We start from the raw sequence: 15,435 nt of genomic DNA, 5'->3' as shown, positions 1-15,435 counted from the left end.
GAGTGTGAGTTCAAAAAGTTGGCTTGTAACAAGAAAAAGTTATTCTTTGAGTTGAAAAAAATTATTCTCAGAACGAGATTTTTGATTTTTACTCCCGCTTCTTCCTCTACCACTTTTTTCATCGGAAGGTCCGCGACAAATATAAATTAGTCTATAATTTTTTTATGATTTTTACAAAAAAAATTGAATGAGCAACTTTTTTGGACAACCACAATGACGTTTTGATGAAAAAAACTAATTAAGTCACATTAAAAGTAGCTTAGAACAAATCAAGGGGTCCCCAAATTTGTAAACTCGAACTTCTCAATCTCAATTCTTATTTCTTTCATGTGGTAGACGGTAGACCTCCTTTACATTTTTATTCCTCTTCTTATACCTACCACAAACTTGAACTGCAGCTGAATTTAAATCGAGTATCATCTCAGCGATTCCTATTTCTTTCTATTTCATTCACTACACTCGCCATACTAATATTTTTAACAAATTAGAAAAGAATCCGAATAAAAATGACTAATATCTTAATCCATGATGTGAATATAATTTGAATAAACTTTTAAAAAGTTATCCGAGAAAAATTGTAAACGAACTCGATCTGAAAATACTTAATCGTAATTTTCGTAATTTTTAAAAGTACTTGGCAGGCAGATAATTTCTTTTTTAAAAAGCTCCATTCTGTGACCCAATTAAAAAATATTTCATGAAATAATCCGGTAACATTTTTCTAAAACGTTAACCGTACAGAATTAAGGCAAACCGAAAGACTTATCCCACTCGCTTTTGAATTTTAATACGACGACGACGGTAGGGTATAAACTTGGCCGAAAGAAATATCTTGTTATCTACACTGGAAATTTTCGCGGAGAAAAAGTTTTTTGCAAACCGGAAACTCTTAAATGTTCCGGTTTCGTGACGTTTTATGAAAAACTTTTTTTTGTCACTCTTAGGAAATTTAATTTCGAACGAGAATTTCTGTCGTAAATTAAATTGTGAAATGAAATATTACGATTTGATTTTTCACCACAGAGCAAAAAAAAAATATACATACATAAACGTGCAACGGAATTAAATCGAATAAAAAAAAATATTTGTATTTTTCATGTCTTTTTTACCACGCGGCAATCAACGGTACAAAAAAAGGGGGAGAGATTCGTCCAAGTGTTTGAAAATTCAAATAATCGTTCATAATAAATACGCGTTTCTGATATCGTAGCTATCGGCGAATAAAAAAACAATTCACGGTACGATGATGCGGATTAATTTTTTCACATAAATAACAAAACCCTTGCCGCATAACAAAATCTTCGCCAATAATGGCAAATCTCCATTAGACATGGAAACAATTCAGTTATAAAATGTAGTGGCTTGTACCTTGCTGTATATGAATTCGTATTAGCGATTTTTTTTATTCTTACTCATCCTGAAAGGTATTTTTTACAAATATCGTAGAAAAAGATCGATTACCCCCTACGTTTTATTACACAACCAATTCTCAGTTGACAAGGGTATATTTTTCCCTTATCACTTGACTTCATTCGGCTACATACTTTTGCAAAGCAGAATCGACAGTCAACTGTGTATGTTTTTTTTCCTTCAATGGATTTATATTATCTAGCGAGTCTTCTTTTGAACCCATTCAACATTCAACCACCTCTTATTAAAAGCTCTTCATCCACACGTATCACAATAAAAAGAAAAAAAATTACTTTAGCTATGCGTCATTTGCAGTGATACTCAAAATAGACGACTCGTCGAAAAACTGAAATATTTCTGCGTTAATTTTAGCGGAGAAAATTATCGTTCATATTTTCGAGAAATAATGAATCAAGTATTCAAGTTGCCATAAAAGAAACTCGATGGAAAATCTATGTAAACCGAGCTAATTATCATACCACCTCATCTTTTAAAATTCATAACCTATCACCCGGTATGCTGAAGTTTTCCTCTTCTGCGAACGCCATTAGGGGATGAATTTCTAAAGAAATATTCCTATAAAAATGTTTCTCTACGTATAGAAAGCTACGAGAGGTGTAGTGATTGTCTTTTTATTTTTAAATTGTCAAGTAAACCCCTTTAATGTTAATTCTGCCAAGTTTAGATCAATAGATTATACTCTATGAATCGATTAGAATACTTATAGACGAGGTACCTATGGTACCATCAATACCAAGTTTACAGCGAGTAAGACAAAAAGTCATTAATCAACAGCTGTTGGGAAGCTTAAGGAATATAAAAGACATTGATGGTTATTTGAAAGTCGTTTTATCGACAGATATGACAAATTACTGATTTAGTCTGAAGTAAACTCGAAGCGGTTATTATTTCATCGTCGATATTCGTTTAAATTATCTAAAAATAAGTATAAAATTGAGTAAAATTACCTTGGCGAATTCGATTTTCAACGTGCAGCATCCAGAGTAGATGTCTGCTCCATCCAACGCTTCCTTGGCCCTCTTAGCTGTCTCTACGTCTGCAAACGTGTTAACGAATTAAGGAAGATATGCTTCTTGTTCTTAATAACCAATATTTGTGCAAACACGTCAACAAATATTTCTTTTGGCACAACGAGGTAGTTTTATCATCAGAGTAAATGATCGGGAAATATAATTAACCTAAAGTTGGCCCATGTCAAGTGTAAGTCGTCGAGCATAATTAAAACACACTAATGCAACGTTTTCAACTACTTCTTTGTAGGAAAACATTGTCTTCTTCGTTACAATTAACATGCGAAATTAGGTAACTAAAAGCTATTCTAACTATTTGATTCTTTTTAGTAAAAGATTTTTTATTACGAAATTAAAAAAAAAATATATGTTATTAAAGGATATTCGACCATAGCTTGAACGGCTCTCTTTCGAAAAATAACGATACGGTTTACTTTTCCAACCGGCGAAGATATGGTATTAATGACCTCCTGGAAAAAAACCAAACCGATAATGGAAATTTACTATAATACCTACATCAGTTGAAACGAATGAATTTTTAAATATAAAATACCAACCGTTGTAATTGGATAACGAGGATTCAGTATGGTATATAAAAGTACATGATTAGGCGGTAAATCTGGCCTGAAATCAAAACCAGAATTAGGAATTTTAATAATGCAACGTATTTGCAGAAACATTGTTCAGCTCATTATCATACGTTGATTTCAAGTACATAGTTGCTGGTATGATACTTGAAAGTGTGCTATCATTATGACCCTTATTATCGGCGAAAATTTCAAGTATACGTAAAATACTTCGTTAATTTACTAACCGTTTACGCCTTATAGCAATTGCAGTATCAATTTTCGGTGTATTATTCGTTTCAGTACAGTTCTGCAAAATAAAAAGTAAACTTCAATTATCAGCTGATTGGAGTACTTGACAATTAAATTAGCAATAAATGTACTAAACATATAAACGGAAAGATGCCGCATTCGGCAGCTAAAAATATATCAAAATCAAAATAAGTATTCCACAGGTGTAAATGACTTCGATGGATTTTTTTTCGCCGAGTAGGTAAATATCTCATAAAGAGCGGTGATATCGTGGAAGTGTTATCATTAGCGGTGCGTGAGGTTTATAAAAATTGTAAAATTGCTGGAAATTCGGTTCTAATTATAAATTACAAATAAAATAAAATACTATATCCTTACTATCTGAAAATTGTTCGATACTTTATCATCATTTCTTGCACGTTTGGACTGAGATGAATCTCCGTTGTATGTCGCCATAAATGAATATAATATTAAATTAAAACACTACTTATAATAACGAACTAAATTCCATAATATTTATTTAATCGACGCAAACGAAATTACAAAAACCATTACTACTCTGATAAAAATTATACGACCACCATTCGACGAACTATTAGTAAAAACGAAACATAAACACTGGCGAAAGAAACATCACAATGACCCACTATCAGAAGTTTAGAACTACTGTGCGGTGTTGCTGCGTACTCGTTTCAGGCCACGGAAATTTTTAATGCAAGAAACGACGCATGTATAGCAGCACGATGCAGCGCATTTTTCAAGACGCTCCGTTGAGGCGTTGAAACTTGAAAGTTCACTTCGAAAATTTTGAACTTTCTTCAAAATATAAACTGTCGATTAGCTGGAGACTTGACTACCTATATAGTCAGTGGAATCGTCATGGAACGTCCAATCGTCCATAAAAGCTCTCTCTCGATAATATTTTAAATAAAGTCAATTTTTTATGCAAGATCACAAAAATGCAAAGGCGGAAATAGCTCAGGAATGTGATGAATTGAATTACGTACCTACAACTGTTACGATACTTCGTGTAATTGAATGGATAGTACGAAGAAGCAATTGAAAATTGTGTTTCATTGAAATGAAATAATCATTACACAAATGTAAATTAGTCTAAACTTTTATTGATAATTTTTGACAAAATATACGAACCCTTTTCTATTTCTTTTTGATTGTAAGTTGATTACTTTTTTTTTACAAGATAAAATATGACTATCGCCATTCAGAATTAACATTAACTTAATAAAATACTGATCTCTCACACAATAAATAAACGTTAATATAAAATCACACATCTTTACAATAGATACAAAAAAAATTTTATTCGTTTTTGTCTCAATAATGAAACATTGATTCATTTTTTTCTCTTTTATATATTCAATAATACCAGTACCAGCTGGCATAAAGTTTACCAAATTGTACGTCTCCTCAGGCCTTCACACTAATTTTGCTCACCGTGATTTAAAATAAACAATTAACTGGGTAACTCACTGCAACGTTAAAACGACTGAATAAATAAATAGTTATATGCTTAATATAAAATAAAAATCGCGAAGAATTAAAATCAATTTCAACTTTGGCTTTTTCGTTTCTTCTTGGCCGATGCCTGGATTTCTTCATCATTCGAAGATTTTTCTATCGATCCAGAAGGGGAATTAATACTGAATTCATTTCCTAGAATCAGCGAAAGAATACGTTTAAGATCAGGAATTCCCATTTGAATTTTGAAAATACATTTTCAACTTACTTTCGGGAGAAACATCGACATCCATCAGTTCAGAAAATTTCTGAGGGAAATTATGTTTACATTCGTGTAGCTGTCTCTTTAGATCGTTAATAATGGCTTCATTATTGCTCAATCTGGCAGACTGCTCGCTACTGGTCTCGGTCAATTCTTTGATTAATTTTCCTTGTTGACGCACCAATTTTGTGAGCCTCAGTAATTTTCTTCGTCGCTCGTTATCCTACAAAAATCAATCATGATGTGAAAATAAAATTATCGAATGTGCATTGCAGGTGAATGCATACAGAACTTACTTTCGTTATCTTAGCTTTACAATATGCTTCATCATTTCGATACTGGAGGAAACATTGTTTTACCATTTTTTTAATTGACTGTCGCTTTATAACTGGGACTGGCTTCAGATGAATATTATGACTGCTTGATTCCAAGCTAGTCGAGAGTGCTAAATCATTTGTTATAGCTAAAAAAGAAGCTTGTATGAATACAAAATTGAACAAAGTATTTTCTAAAAGTTACAGGCAGAAATAGATAAAACGTACTATTGAACTGTTTGCTGAAAAAAGCAAATCCTCTGTGTGATGTTAAAGCAAGCATTTCCTTTTTTCTCAAATCTGGAGCGATTTTATCCTCGAAGTATTCAATAGCCATTGTAGATACATCTCGAAGTTCTTGCAAAATAAAGTAGGGCGAGTGAGAATGAGGTTCCTTGCTCGATTTCAAGTTATTATCAAGATTCCTCATTACAAAGAATAGTTCATCGATAACCTGTACAAAAGATGTAATTAGAACACACTATGACACCGAGATAAATGATAAAAATAATGACGAGTACTTTTCCAGGAATAAAACAGCATAATTTTGCTTCAATAAATCGACCAAAAGCCATTGACAGCATATTCAAGCGACTTTCTATAGCTGATAGTATATCACATTTTTTGGCTAACGGATGTTTCTTTCTTTCCGATTCTCTACGTGGGAGACGAGCCTTGACGGCTTTGAGCGAAGAATTTTGATACTTCTCAGCTGCGTGGAATCCTCGATTTAGCAAAAACCATCCTATCCGGTTGAACTGCTGACATACCTTCGAGTAACACGTCAATTAATTTCAGTACACAATTTTGTAACCATGGTATAAGTATTACAAGTTCTTTACTTACTATTCGATTTTTAGCAATTTCATCGTAATTGAGGAATGAAATGATGTGCTCCAGAACGAATTCAGGTAGTTCAGTTAACAACATAACGATTCACTTGAGAGAGTCTGTGGTGAATAGGTGATAATTTTATGATACACTACACAATCACACGAACGAATGATCAATCATTCAACTACATAATTCATAAATAATGAGGTTAATACATGATTTGAAAGCAATATGATACGCAAATAATGTTCTGTTTAGGTGTTATTTTTCGTAAAGATTTCGAGATTTTTCAGACGACAAGCAACAATTCAACAAAATGAAACATTAAGAATCAAAGTATTACTCAAAACCAAACAATTTCTTCTGAAATAATAAAAGTTCCGAAGCTTGAACTTTAATTACTACCTTCTACCTGCCCCAAAATCACTAGTGAAGCCTCGAATTTTGGTGATTACAGCTGAAAGGATGGGAAGAGTAAGTCCGTCGCAATCTAGGGAAGGCAACAACACAAAGTCTACCTTATCGGTCTACCCAGGAGAAAAAACGAGCGTCTCGAGAGCAAATATGTGTAACCAATCAGAAGCGAGTTAGTTTTTATCTGTTGTCTCTCTTTGTTCCGTTGTTTACGTTTTGGACTTGTATTTTATTTTATGATGGTGTATTCGTATTAATTCGTATATTTATTGTCATACATGTGTATAAATCATCACATTACAAATAAAATAACAAATGAATCAATGTAACATAACTTTACTAAACCGTAAACGTTAAATATTATTAAACGATATCAAAGCTGTACGTACTTAACTAGTATCAATATCAAAATTCAAAACGTCGAATTCTCAATGAAGATGATCGTCACAACACAAACACTTAACGATCATCTTTATCGAGAATTCGAAATGACACTTGTATTAATTAGCCATATCGTCACAAGCACATAACGATCATCTTTATTGAGAATTCGAACTACACGTTTTGAATTTTGACACTAGTAGATACAGCTTTAATAATTATTCAACATGATAGTAAAGTTATCTTACATTGATTCATTTATTATTCGTAATGTGATGATATGATACATTGTATGACGAAAAAACGACGTTGGAAAACGTATTTCTATCTTTTTTTAAAGAAAAATATAGAAATATATACGAATACACCATCATAAAATAAAATACAAGTCCAAAACGTAAACAACGAAGGAAAGAGAGACAACAGATAAAAATGAACTCGCTTCTGATTGGTTACACATATTTGCTCTCGAGACGCTCGTGAGAAAAATGTCGCCTACTACAAAAACCGGTATTTTCACGGCTCGTACTATTTGTATTTCTTTTCAATGCGTAATTTTGCGAGGAGGTACCGAATAATTTCAAGATTCAAAGTAGAGAATTGCAGAAATTTGAGTTTTACTCTAAATCAGTCTCGAGGAGCCCACAATTTTATTATACCATTTTAAAGCAATTTTTATGCTCTTTTCAACGGTATAATTTTTTTCGAAATCCTCAAACGCGATCGTGCTTAAAAACGTGAAAAACTGTGTAATTTTGAGGGGAAAAAGTTGTTTGACATGAATTAAAGAATTTTTTCTCAAAATTCACCTAGACGAGCCCAACATTTTTTTGTACCACATTATAGCAATTTTTATTCTCTTTCCAATGGTTTAATTTTTTTAACGTCCAGGACAGTGAACTCGCTTAAAAAAGCGAACTTGGAGCAGAAAACTGCTCAGGAGAAAAATGTCACCAATCCGGTAGACCATATAGGTAGACTGAGAATAGATTTGAGTTTTACTCGAAAACCATCTCGAGGAGACTACAATTTTTTTACGTCATATTAAAGCAATTTTTCTCCTCTTTCCAGTGGTATCATTTTTTTCAAAATCCTCACAATTTTTCATCGAGTAAATTGCATATTTACGAGATGAAAAACGATGAAAAGAGGCCAAATGGCCATTATTTTGAATAAAATTCACCAAAATTCATTTTTGAGCATAAGGATGGTAGAAAAAATTCAGCACCACACAACGATACCAAAATAATAAAAATCCACAGAATGATTCGTTGAAAACTGCAATATTCCTACTTGAGCTCTTCAATTTCTAGCTAAAACCTTTTACATCTCGAAAAATTGCAAATTTCTTGATGAAAAATTTCGAGGATTTTAAAAACTTTTATATCATTGGAAAGCTGATAAAATTCTGCACAAAATGACGCCATAAAACAAGGGGGTCGTCCATCTGGTTCAAAAGTTCTGACGAGTCGAAGTATAAAGTTGATAAAAAGTGACCTAAAGTAAGCTACCTATTTCAAGTTGAATTTTTTCATAGAAAATGCAGCGCTCAGATAGAAAAATTGCAGTTTTGAGCAAACTATTTGGTGAATTTTTTTCATCTTGATACCATTGTGTGGTGCTAAAAATTTCCTACCAAGCAGTACCCTTAAAAATGAATTTTGGTGAATTTTATTCAAAATAATGGCCAGTTGGCCTCTTTTCATCCTTTTTCATCTCGTAAATATGCAATTTACTCGATGAAAAATTGTGAGGATTTTGAAAAAAATGATATCACTGGAAAGAGGAGAAAAAATGCTTCAATATGACGTAAAAAATTGAGGGCTCCTCGAGATGGTTTTCGAATAAAACTCAAATCTATTCTCAGTCTACCTATATGGTCTACCGGATTGGTGACATTTTTCTCCTAAGCAGTTTTCTGCTCTAAGTTCGCTTTTTTAAGCGAGTTCACTGTCATGGAAGTTAAAAAAAATTAAACCATTGAAAAGAGAATAAAAATTGCTTTAATATGGTACAAAGAAATGTTGGGCTCGTCGAGGTGAATTTTGAGAAAAAATTGTTTAATTAATCTCAAACCACTTATTTTTCTCAAAATTAGGCAGTTTTTCACGTTTTTAAGCACGACCGCGTTTGAGGATTTCGAAAAAAATTATACCGTTGAAAAGAGGATAAAAAATGCTTTAAAATGGTATAATAAAATTGCAGTCTTTTCGAGATGGATTTCGAGTTAAACTCAAATCTATTTCTGTGTCTACCTGTGGTCTACTGGATTAGAGACATTTTTCTCCTGAGCAGTTTTCTGCTCCAAGTTCGCTTTTTTAAGCGAGTTCACTGTCCTGGACGTTAAAAAAAATTAAACCATTGGAAAGAGAATAAAAATTGCTATAATGTGGTACAAAAAAATGTTGGGCTCGTCTAGGTGAATTTTGAGAAAAAATTCTTTAATTCATGTCAAACAACTTTTTCCCCTCAAAATTACACAGTTTTTCACGTTTTTAAGCACGATCGCGTTTGAGGATTTCGAAAAAAATTATACCGTTGAAAAGAGCATAAAAATTGCTTTAAAATGGTATAATAAAATTGTGGGCTCCTCGAGACTGATTTCGAGTAAAACTCAAATTTCTGCAATTCTCTACTTTGAATCTTGAAATTATTCGGTACCTCCTCGCAAAATTACGCATTGAAAAGAAATACAAATAGTACGAGCCGTGAAAATACCGGTTTTTGTAGTAGGCGACATTTTTCTCCTGGGTAGACCGATAAGGTAGACTTTGTGTTGTTGCCTTCCCTAGATTGCGACGGACTTTGGGAAGAGTAGAGGAGAAAATTTCTGACAACGTCAACAAACCGGACTTGACCTCAATTTCGACAAAATCAGGGAGTTTGCGTCTTTTATTATTTTCTTCTTTTTTGACTAATTTTACAATTTGATGTAATTTTTAATTATTTAATGATAATTAATTTTATTTGTTTCAATCTTTTTCATCATTTTTGTGTACGTAAACTCAAATTACGGTTAAAAAACTGAGATTATCGATGTTGAAAAAAATTGAAAAAAAATGTGTGACATGTTAAATCCCTGTGTCAAATCTATTCATTACACATCTTTGAAAAAAATCTAAACAAATCATCAAGGAAAAATTTTTGACAAGCTGACAAGTGACCAGGAAAAACTAAAAAATTTTCTCATAAATTGCACTTATTGCTAAAGAATTCATCTTCGGCGGAGCTTATTCCCAAGTTTCTTTGTGTTTTCCCTAGTGTTTGTGTGTATATGCATCATCAAATTTGTGAAATTTCAATCAAGTTGTGTAGTTTTTCACGTATGTACAAATCAGATACTTTTTTACGTATCTCTCTCTATTCTTATTAATGATAACATCTTGAAGTGCTTTCAAGATCCTACGTACGTTTACCGTATATTCTTCGCATTTTATGTATTACTCGAGTATCTGATTTTGGTTACAGGCTAGTTTTCCAATTCGAACGTCATGATATTAACTGATTTGCCTGAGCACATCCTGAGACAGATTTTCTCCTACATGAGTTACGATGAAATTGCCAAAAACCGAATAGTAAGTATTTCGTCCAGTTCGACATTTTCGTCGTTGTATTTTACATAATAATAACTTTACGGAATAATAACTTTACGGTTTCAAAAGATTTGTAGACAGTTCAACCAGTTAGGATGGCACTTGCTTAACAAAGGATTCAATGCTGCTGAAGAATATCAGCGTTCTTCTCTAAAAGCCGTCAAATTGCTCCTTCCACGAAGAGAATCTGAAAGAAGGAAACATCCGCTATCAAAAAAATGCGATATTCTGACCGCAATTGAAACTCGATTGTCTATGCTGTCTATGGCATTTAGCAGATTTATCGAAACGAAACTATGTTGTTTCATTCCTGGAAAGGTAGGTATTGTGATTAGCAGTTGTATTCAGAAGGGCTTCAAAAAGTTTTTCAAAAATTCCTACATACACTAATCCTTGTTTTCTGAAGCGTCAGAAATATTTTCGACGTACAATTACGCTGTTTCCCAGCTCTGGCAATAACTGTACCATTTTAGTAAATCTTCATGTGCCACTATGATTGATAGGTAGTTGTCTGGAATTAGTATTTTTAAAATGAATAATTTTACATTTCCAATAACACAGGTCATTGATGAACTGTTTCGAGTCATGAGATCTCTTGACGACATATTCAGCGGATGCTGTGAACCTCAGCCACCACTTCAGATTTTACAAGAACTACGAGATGTATCTACTATGGCTATGGAATATTTCGAAGATAAAATTGCCCCAGATTTGCGAAAGAAAGAAATGGCTGCGCTTACATCCCAAAGAACATTCACCGTTTTTAGTGAGCAATTAAATACTAATTCATGGCATAACTTGATACATTTTTTTTAATGCATTACCTTGTATATGGAACGGTTTTAGATGTATCCAATGAATTAGCGTCTACATCCAGTAATGAAATTAGTAATTATGATTTTCATTTGAAACCCTCTTCAGTATTAAAACGACAGTCTATTGAAAAAATGGTGAAAGAATACTGCGCTCGATACCAAAATGATGACATTCGCTGTAAAAATAAAAAAAAGAAAGTAAGGTCCACGTTTTCAAAAAATGTTTTATTAATCTCAAAGTTCTCTTTTTCATATGCTTCATTTTACTTTTTGAAGGAAGCTGTCGAAAGAAAAAAATTATCCAGGCTGACGAAAATTGTGCGCCAACAAGGAAAATCGATTAAAGAATTGACCGAAGCGATTAACGAACAATCTGTTCGTCTCAGTAATAGTGAAGCAGTCATCAATGATTTGAAGAGACAGCACGATGAGTGGAAACACAATGTATCTCAGAAGTTTAGTAACTTAATGGATATATCTCCTGAAGGTATGAAAGCACGGTTTTTACCGTATTAATTTTTTTCTTATCGTAATAAATGGGTTTTCCTGTTTTAGAGAGCGTTCCATTCAATATTAATTCGCCTTCGGGCTCGAAACAAAAAGTTAGTACGGATGAAAAAGCTGAAGAATCGGTCTCGAAAAAAAGAAAATACTCAGGGACTGTATCTCAACAGGACACCGCGCCCGCCAGTTCTGATCTATTCACTGCTCAGTGATTACTCCTTGAATATATAACTTTTACCATGTCTGATCGTAGTTATCGAGACTTGTCCCTAATAGCGATGTATGGAAGCCAAAAATCAACCTTATGTTTTATAAAATATTTGAATTTATTGGTTTATTTTTTATTACTTTTTTTTTTTTTACAAATCAGTTTCAAAGTAGAGGACTAATATTGTTGTAAAATATGTAGTATAAATTTGATAGCGTGAAACACATTTTTGTGACTTGAAATCAAATACATTTAGATTTAGTCGATTTTGCACAATATTTGTGTTCAATTAATACGAGTTAGTTTCATTTGTATCTATAATGTACATCCGTAATAAATTAGCATGTTCATTTATTTAAAAAAGAAAAACACATCTTTGTATTTCAAATTTCAATAAAAATTATATAATTCGCTTGTATAATGGTTATTTCGACACGTAGAATACGGCTCTTCTTCAAATTTTGCTTTGAAAAAAAATGAACGTATTTCAGATTGGTGATTTTGCTTCAATTTTCTCAATTCTGAACAAAAAGCATCGCGATAAAATGATTTAATAATCAATTGCTAAAGAAGTGGAAAAACAAGAAAACTACTTATTGTTTAACTGTTTAAGTATAGACTGAATACCTCTTTCTTTATGAAGTAAAAGATTTTCAATTTTTTTATTTTTCCATTCTGATTGTAAATTTCTGCACGAATCTTCTCGCTGTTTGATATGCATTCGAGTTTCGATGGATTTCTTGTAAAAAAGTTTTTCTTGCAGCTCCATTCGCGTCGTGTTTATGTAATCAATTTTCTGATCAGAATTAAAATTGACAGAATTATAAAAATGAAAGTAAAATTTCACGTACCTTCATTTTGAAGATTAAAATATGGATGCATGTTTCTTAATAACATGTTCAAGTAGGTATACAGGTTAATGTTTCATGTTTGTAAAAATTGAATATACATGTATATCGTTGCTTTATTAGGAAAAGGTCGTAACTACAATTTTTATAAAAAATGAGATAGTGGTATCATTGGAAAGAGAATTTTGTCCTCTACATGATGCAACACTTGAAATTGAATTTTGATGTTTTTTGTTCTCGTAATAGCCGAAAACAAATGGTTTTAAATATACGTTTTCAAAACCGTTACAATGAAAAGGTTCTAAATGATATTGTTTCTCAGATTGAACCTATTTCTTTCGATTTTTGTAATTTGTTGGTAAGAAAAGTCATTATAAACACATAATTTCACGTAATTTCACTGATAAATTGCAGAAAATCAACCTCATCACCTTAAGGATATCGTTCCTGTGTATTTCTTATGGGCTTTTGATGAAAAAAGCTTGACTTAAGGTGAAAGTTCCTTTGTTGAATTTTACTTTTTTCAGTTCAGAGTTCCTCAAATAAAAAAATGAAAAATCAGTGCTACCAGGATGTTTATTTTGAAAATTAGCAGGAAAATGATTGCAATAACCAAATGTTCTCTTACCTTATCTAAAACTATCAAGTGTACTTGATAGAATGCTCTTTAAAAATTAAAATGCATTTTCTGAGAAATCAACTTTCATGTAGTTACGACCTTTTCCTAATAAAGCAACGATATACAGAGTGGCCAGAAATATCGGGTACCCCTAAGAAAGTTTTTCATTAAAAATATAGGTTGGCAACGTGAAATAGATGCATATGATTGGTGGAATGTTTTCTCTCCAGTCCAACAACCAATCATGTGTTATCATTATTATCATTCACTGTGACCAACCGAAGTATTTAGTTAGAAAACTTTTTTAGGGGTACCCGATATTTCTGGCCACCCTGTACTTTGTGTGTGCAGGTACCTTTTCCTTTACAAGCCATGTTATATGTTCAATTTTCTTCGTAATTGCTATCTGAGTTTTTAAATTACGTTTGTCTACTGTTAAAAGAGATTTTTGCAAGTCGTTAATTTTTCTCTTCTCTTCTACGGTGTCTACTTCGTACTCAATTTGTGATTCTTGTTCTGGAAGTTTTTCTTATTAGGTACTATGATTATTTAAAAGTAAATAGGTACGTGAAGGTGAAATTAAAATTCAAACACAGTTTCGGTGAGTAAGCAAGCTGACGTTGAATTATTTAGCATAAAAAATGACCTTGCACAAAAATTTAAACGTCTTTTCAACAAATTTCTCAATTTCAAGTGGTATTGGAGCACTCAGCACTATAGTAGTTGGGCTCCACTTGTATGAGTACCTAATAAACTTACCAGGTTTTAAAAATAATAAGGAATTCAATTTTTCATCGTAAGGAGAAATCCAAGGATCAGTTTGAGTTTCTGAATCACGATAGTCAGTCTGAGTTGATTTCGTAGACTTATTTTTTTGTTTGATTACAGGGAAGTCTTTTAATTTTACTTTCGTTGCTTTACTTTCTCCAATACTATTGATGCTAATTTTATGAGCCGACGAATTCATATAGTTTTCGTACCTCATTTTGACTGGCGAGTCGATGTTCGATCTAAACAAAATCGAGATTTCGAATTCCAAATTATAAATCGCAGCAATATAATGATAGAATAGTTTACTTTTACGAAATAACACTGATTCGAAACCAAACAGTCAGTAAAATAGTACGCTAGTATATATGTAGTAATTGTAGTAGGTAGGTGCGGGTACCAACTTGGAAACAAATTTGTAAAGATCGCGACCACAAACTTCATCATTTTTTTCAAATAATTTCATCGTCTCTTCTTTTCTGCAATTTCACAACAAATGTGAAAAAATATCAGCAGATTTTTCAGGAAAATTTTGGTTGATTAAATTAAGCAAATGTTTACTTATGCTTTTCTTCCCAAGAAATAGGTAAGCTTTCTGTTTTAAAAATGAATTGATGTTTAGGAAATCGGCGAACATCACTGAACATCGATTGGTAAACCGGACGAATGTTCTACATGACATAAAATTATTATTGAAATAGGTACAGAAATCAAAAAAGATATAAACGTGACATTCTCACAAAAATACTTTGTAATGAAAAATCCAAACAGTGGCAAAATATTGTTTACTCACCTGTTCGGCTGTTTCTTCAAGAGCATCTTCAGCTAATCGATAAAAATTTTTCGAAGTCGGAATGCAGTATTCTGGATCTAAATATTTTCGAAATTGACAAAAAGTTAATGTTGAAGTAGATACTCATTTCCATTACAAGCTTACAAATTTGAAGTTCATTCATACCGTAAATAAAATCAAACGGTCTTGATTCAGTAACATTTCGATTTGAAATGACAGGATAATTGAGATTCATATTTGTAGGAATAATGGTCAAAAATTAAGTAAACATGATAGGTGTTAAAAACATATCAATTAATACGAAATTGACGTATCCTAGACAACCACTACGCGTTGGTTGCCAA

The 15,435-nt window shown here is 32.3% G+C and overlaps 4 protein-coding genes across 10 annotated transcripts in view; 1 reads left to right on the top strand and 3 right to left on the bottom strand.

Moving 5' to 3' along the window:
* sm (smooth) overlaps positions 1–3,949 on the bottom strand; it is a 104,022-nt gene extending 100,073 nt beyond the window's left edge. For all 4 annotated transcript variants that reach the window (XM_065346295.1, XM_065346296.1, XM_065346297.1 and 1 more), the window contains exons 1-5: positions 3,638–3,949; positions 3,256–3,317; positions 2,999–3,065; positions 2,826–2,911; positions 2,379–2,475 (exon numbers count right to left, since the gene is read on the bottom strand). In XM_065346295.1, the coding sequence (XP_065202367.1) occupies positions 2,379–2,475; positions 2,826–2,911; positions 2,999–3,065; positions 3,256–3,317; positions 3,638–3,715 (390 nt within the window). In that variant the 5' untranslated portion in view covers positions 3,716–3,949. The remainder of the gene's footprint in view (positions 1–2,378; positions 2,476–2,825; positions 2,912–2,998; positions 3,066–3,255; positions 3,318–3,637) is intronic.
* Positions 3,950–4,363: 414 nt separating this feature from the next.
* On the bottom strand, positions 4,364–7,331 carry LOC135832808 (F-box only protein 28-like). Of its 4 annotated transcripts, XM_065346292.1 has the most exons (8): positions 7,192–7,331; positions 6,554–6,783; positions 6,161–6,332; positions 5,836–6,084; positions 5,543–5,768; positions 5,297–5,463; positions 5,007–5,223; positions 4,364–4,933 (listed from the first exon to the last, which is right to left on the bottom strand). In XM_065346292.1, the coding sequence occupies exons 3-8, from the start codon at positions 6,242–6,244 to the stop codon at positions 4,830–4,832; spliced, it is 1,047 nt and encodes a 348-aa protein (XP_065202364.1). In that variant the 5' UTR covers positions 6,245–6,332; positions 6,554–6,783; positions 7,192–7,331; the 3' UTR covers positions 4,364–4,829. The 4 variants fall into 4 exon arrangements, with proteins under 4 accessions (XP_065202364.1, XP_065202365.1, XP_065202366.1 ...); XM_065346293.1 differs by having other exon boundaries at positions 6,161–6,296; positions 6,554–7,324; XM_065346294.1 differs by having other exon boundaries at positions 6,161–6,296; positions 6,667–7,324.
* A 2,726-nt stretch (positions 7,332–10,057) lies between these two features.
* Positions 10,058–12,474, top strand: LOC135832800 (F-box only protein 28-like). Its single transcript, XM_065346279.1, has 7 exons — positions 10,058–10,266; positions 10,412–10,518; positions 10,606–10,854; positions 11,098–11,302; positions 11,383–11,549; positions 11,628–11,838; positions 11,907–12,474. The coding sequence occupies exons 2-7, from the start codon at positions 10,435–10,437 to the stop codon at positions 12,065–12,067; spliced, it is 1,077 nt and encodes a 358-aa protein (XP_065202351.1). The 5' UTR covers positions 10,058–10,266; positions 10,412–10,434; the 3' UTR covers positions 12,068–12,474.
* Positions 12,146–15,430, bottom strand: LOC135832804 (cilia- and flagella-associated protein 91-like). The gene is made up of 7 exons (XM_065346287.1): positions 15,257–15,430; positions 15,092–15,168; positions 14,860–14,969; positions 14,703–14,777; positions 13,886–14,540; positions 12,691–12,859; positions 12,146–12,584 (listed from the first exon to the last, which is right to left on the bottom strand). The coding sequence occupies exons 1-5, from the start codon at positions 15,324–15,326 to the stop codon at positions 14,156–14,158; spliced, it is 717 nt and encodes a 238-aa protein (XP_065202359.1). The 5' UTR covers positions 15,327–15,430; the 3' UTR covers positions 12,146–12,584; positions 12,691–12,859; positions 13,886–14,155.
* Between the last annotated feature and the right edge of the window lie 5 nt (positions 15,431–15,435).

Source organism: Planococcus citri, chromosome 1 (assembly GCF_950023065.1).
Source record: "Planococcus citri chromosome 1, ihPlaCitr1.1, whole genome shotgun sequence".
Taxonomy (NCBI): domain Eukaryota; kingdom Metazoa; phylum Arthropoda; class Insecta; order Hemiptera; family Pseudococcidae; genus Planococcus; species Planococcus citri.
Note: the sequence above shows the minus strand (reverse complement) of the source record. Positions and strands in the feature narration are given on the sequence as shown.

Coding starts and splice junctions, on each gene's coding strand:
- LOC135832800 (XM_065346279.1), top strand. CDS start 10,435: ATGATATTAACTGATTTGCCTGAGCACATCCTGAGACAGATTTTCTCC. Junction 10,855..11,097: donor GTTGTTTCATTCCTGGAAAG/GTAGGTATTGTG, acceptor CCAATAACACAG/GTCATTGATGAACTGTTTCG. Junction 11,303..11,382: donor AAGAACATTCACCGTTTTTA/GTGAGCAATTAA, acceptor GAACGGTTTTAG/ATGTATCCAATGAATTAGCG.
- LOC135832804 (XM_065346287.1), bottom strand. CDS start 15,326: ATGAATCTCAATTATCCTGTCATTTCAAATCGAAATGTTACTGAATCA. Junction 14,778..14,859: donor TCTTGGGAAGAAAAGCATAA/GTAAACATTTGC, acceptor GTGAAATTGCAG/AAAAGAAGAGACGATGAAAT. Junction 14,541..14,702: donor CTTTACAAATTTGTTTCCAA/GTTGGTACCCGC, acceptor GATTTTGTTTAG/ATCGAACATCGACTCGCCAG.
- LOC135832808 (XM_065346292.1), bottom strand. CDS start 6,244: ATGTTGTTAACTGAACTACCTGAATTCGTTCTGGAGCACATCATTTCA. Junction 5,464..5,542: donor TTTCAGCAAACAGTTCAATA/GTACGTTTTATC, acceptor CTTCTTTTTTAG/CTATAACAAATGATTTAGCA. Junction 4,934..5,006: donor TGTCGATGTTTCTCCCGAAA/GTAAGTTGAAAA, acceptor CGCTGATTCTAG/GAAATGAATTCAGTATTAAT.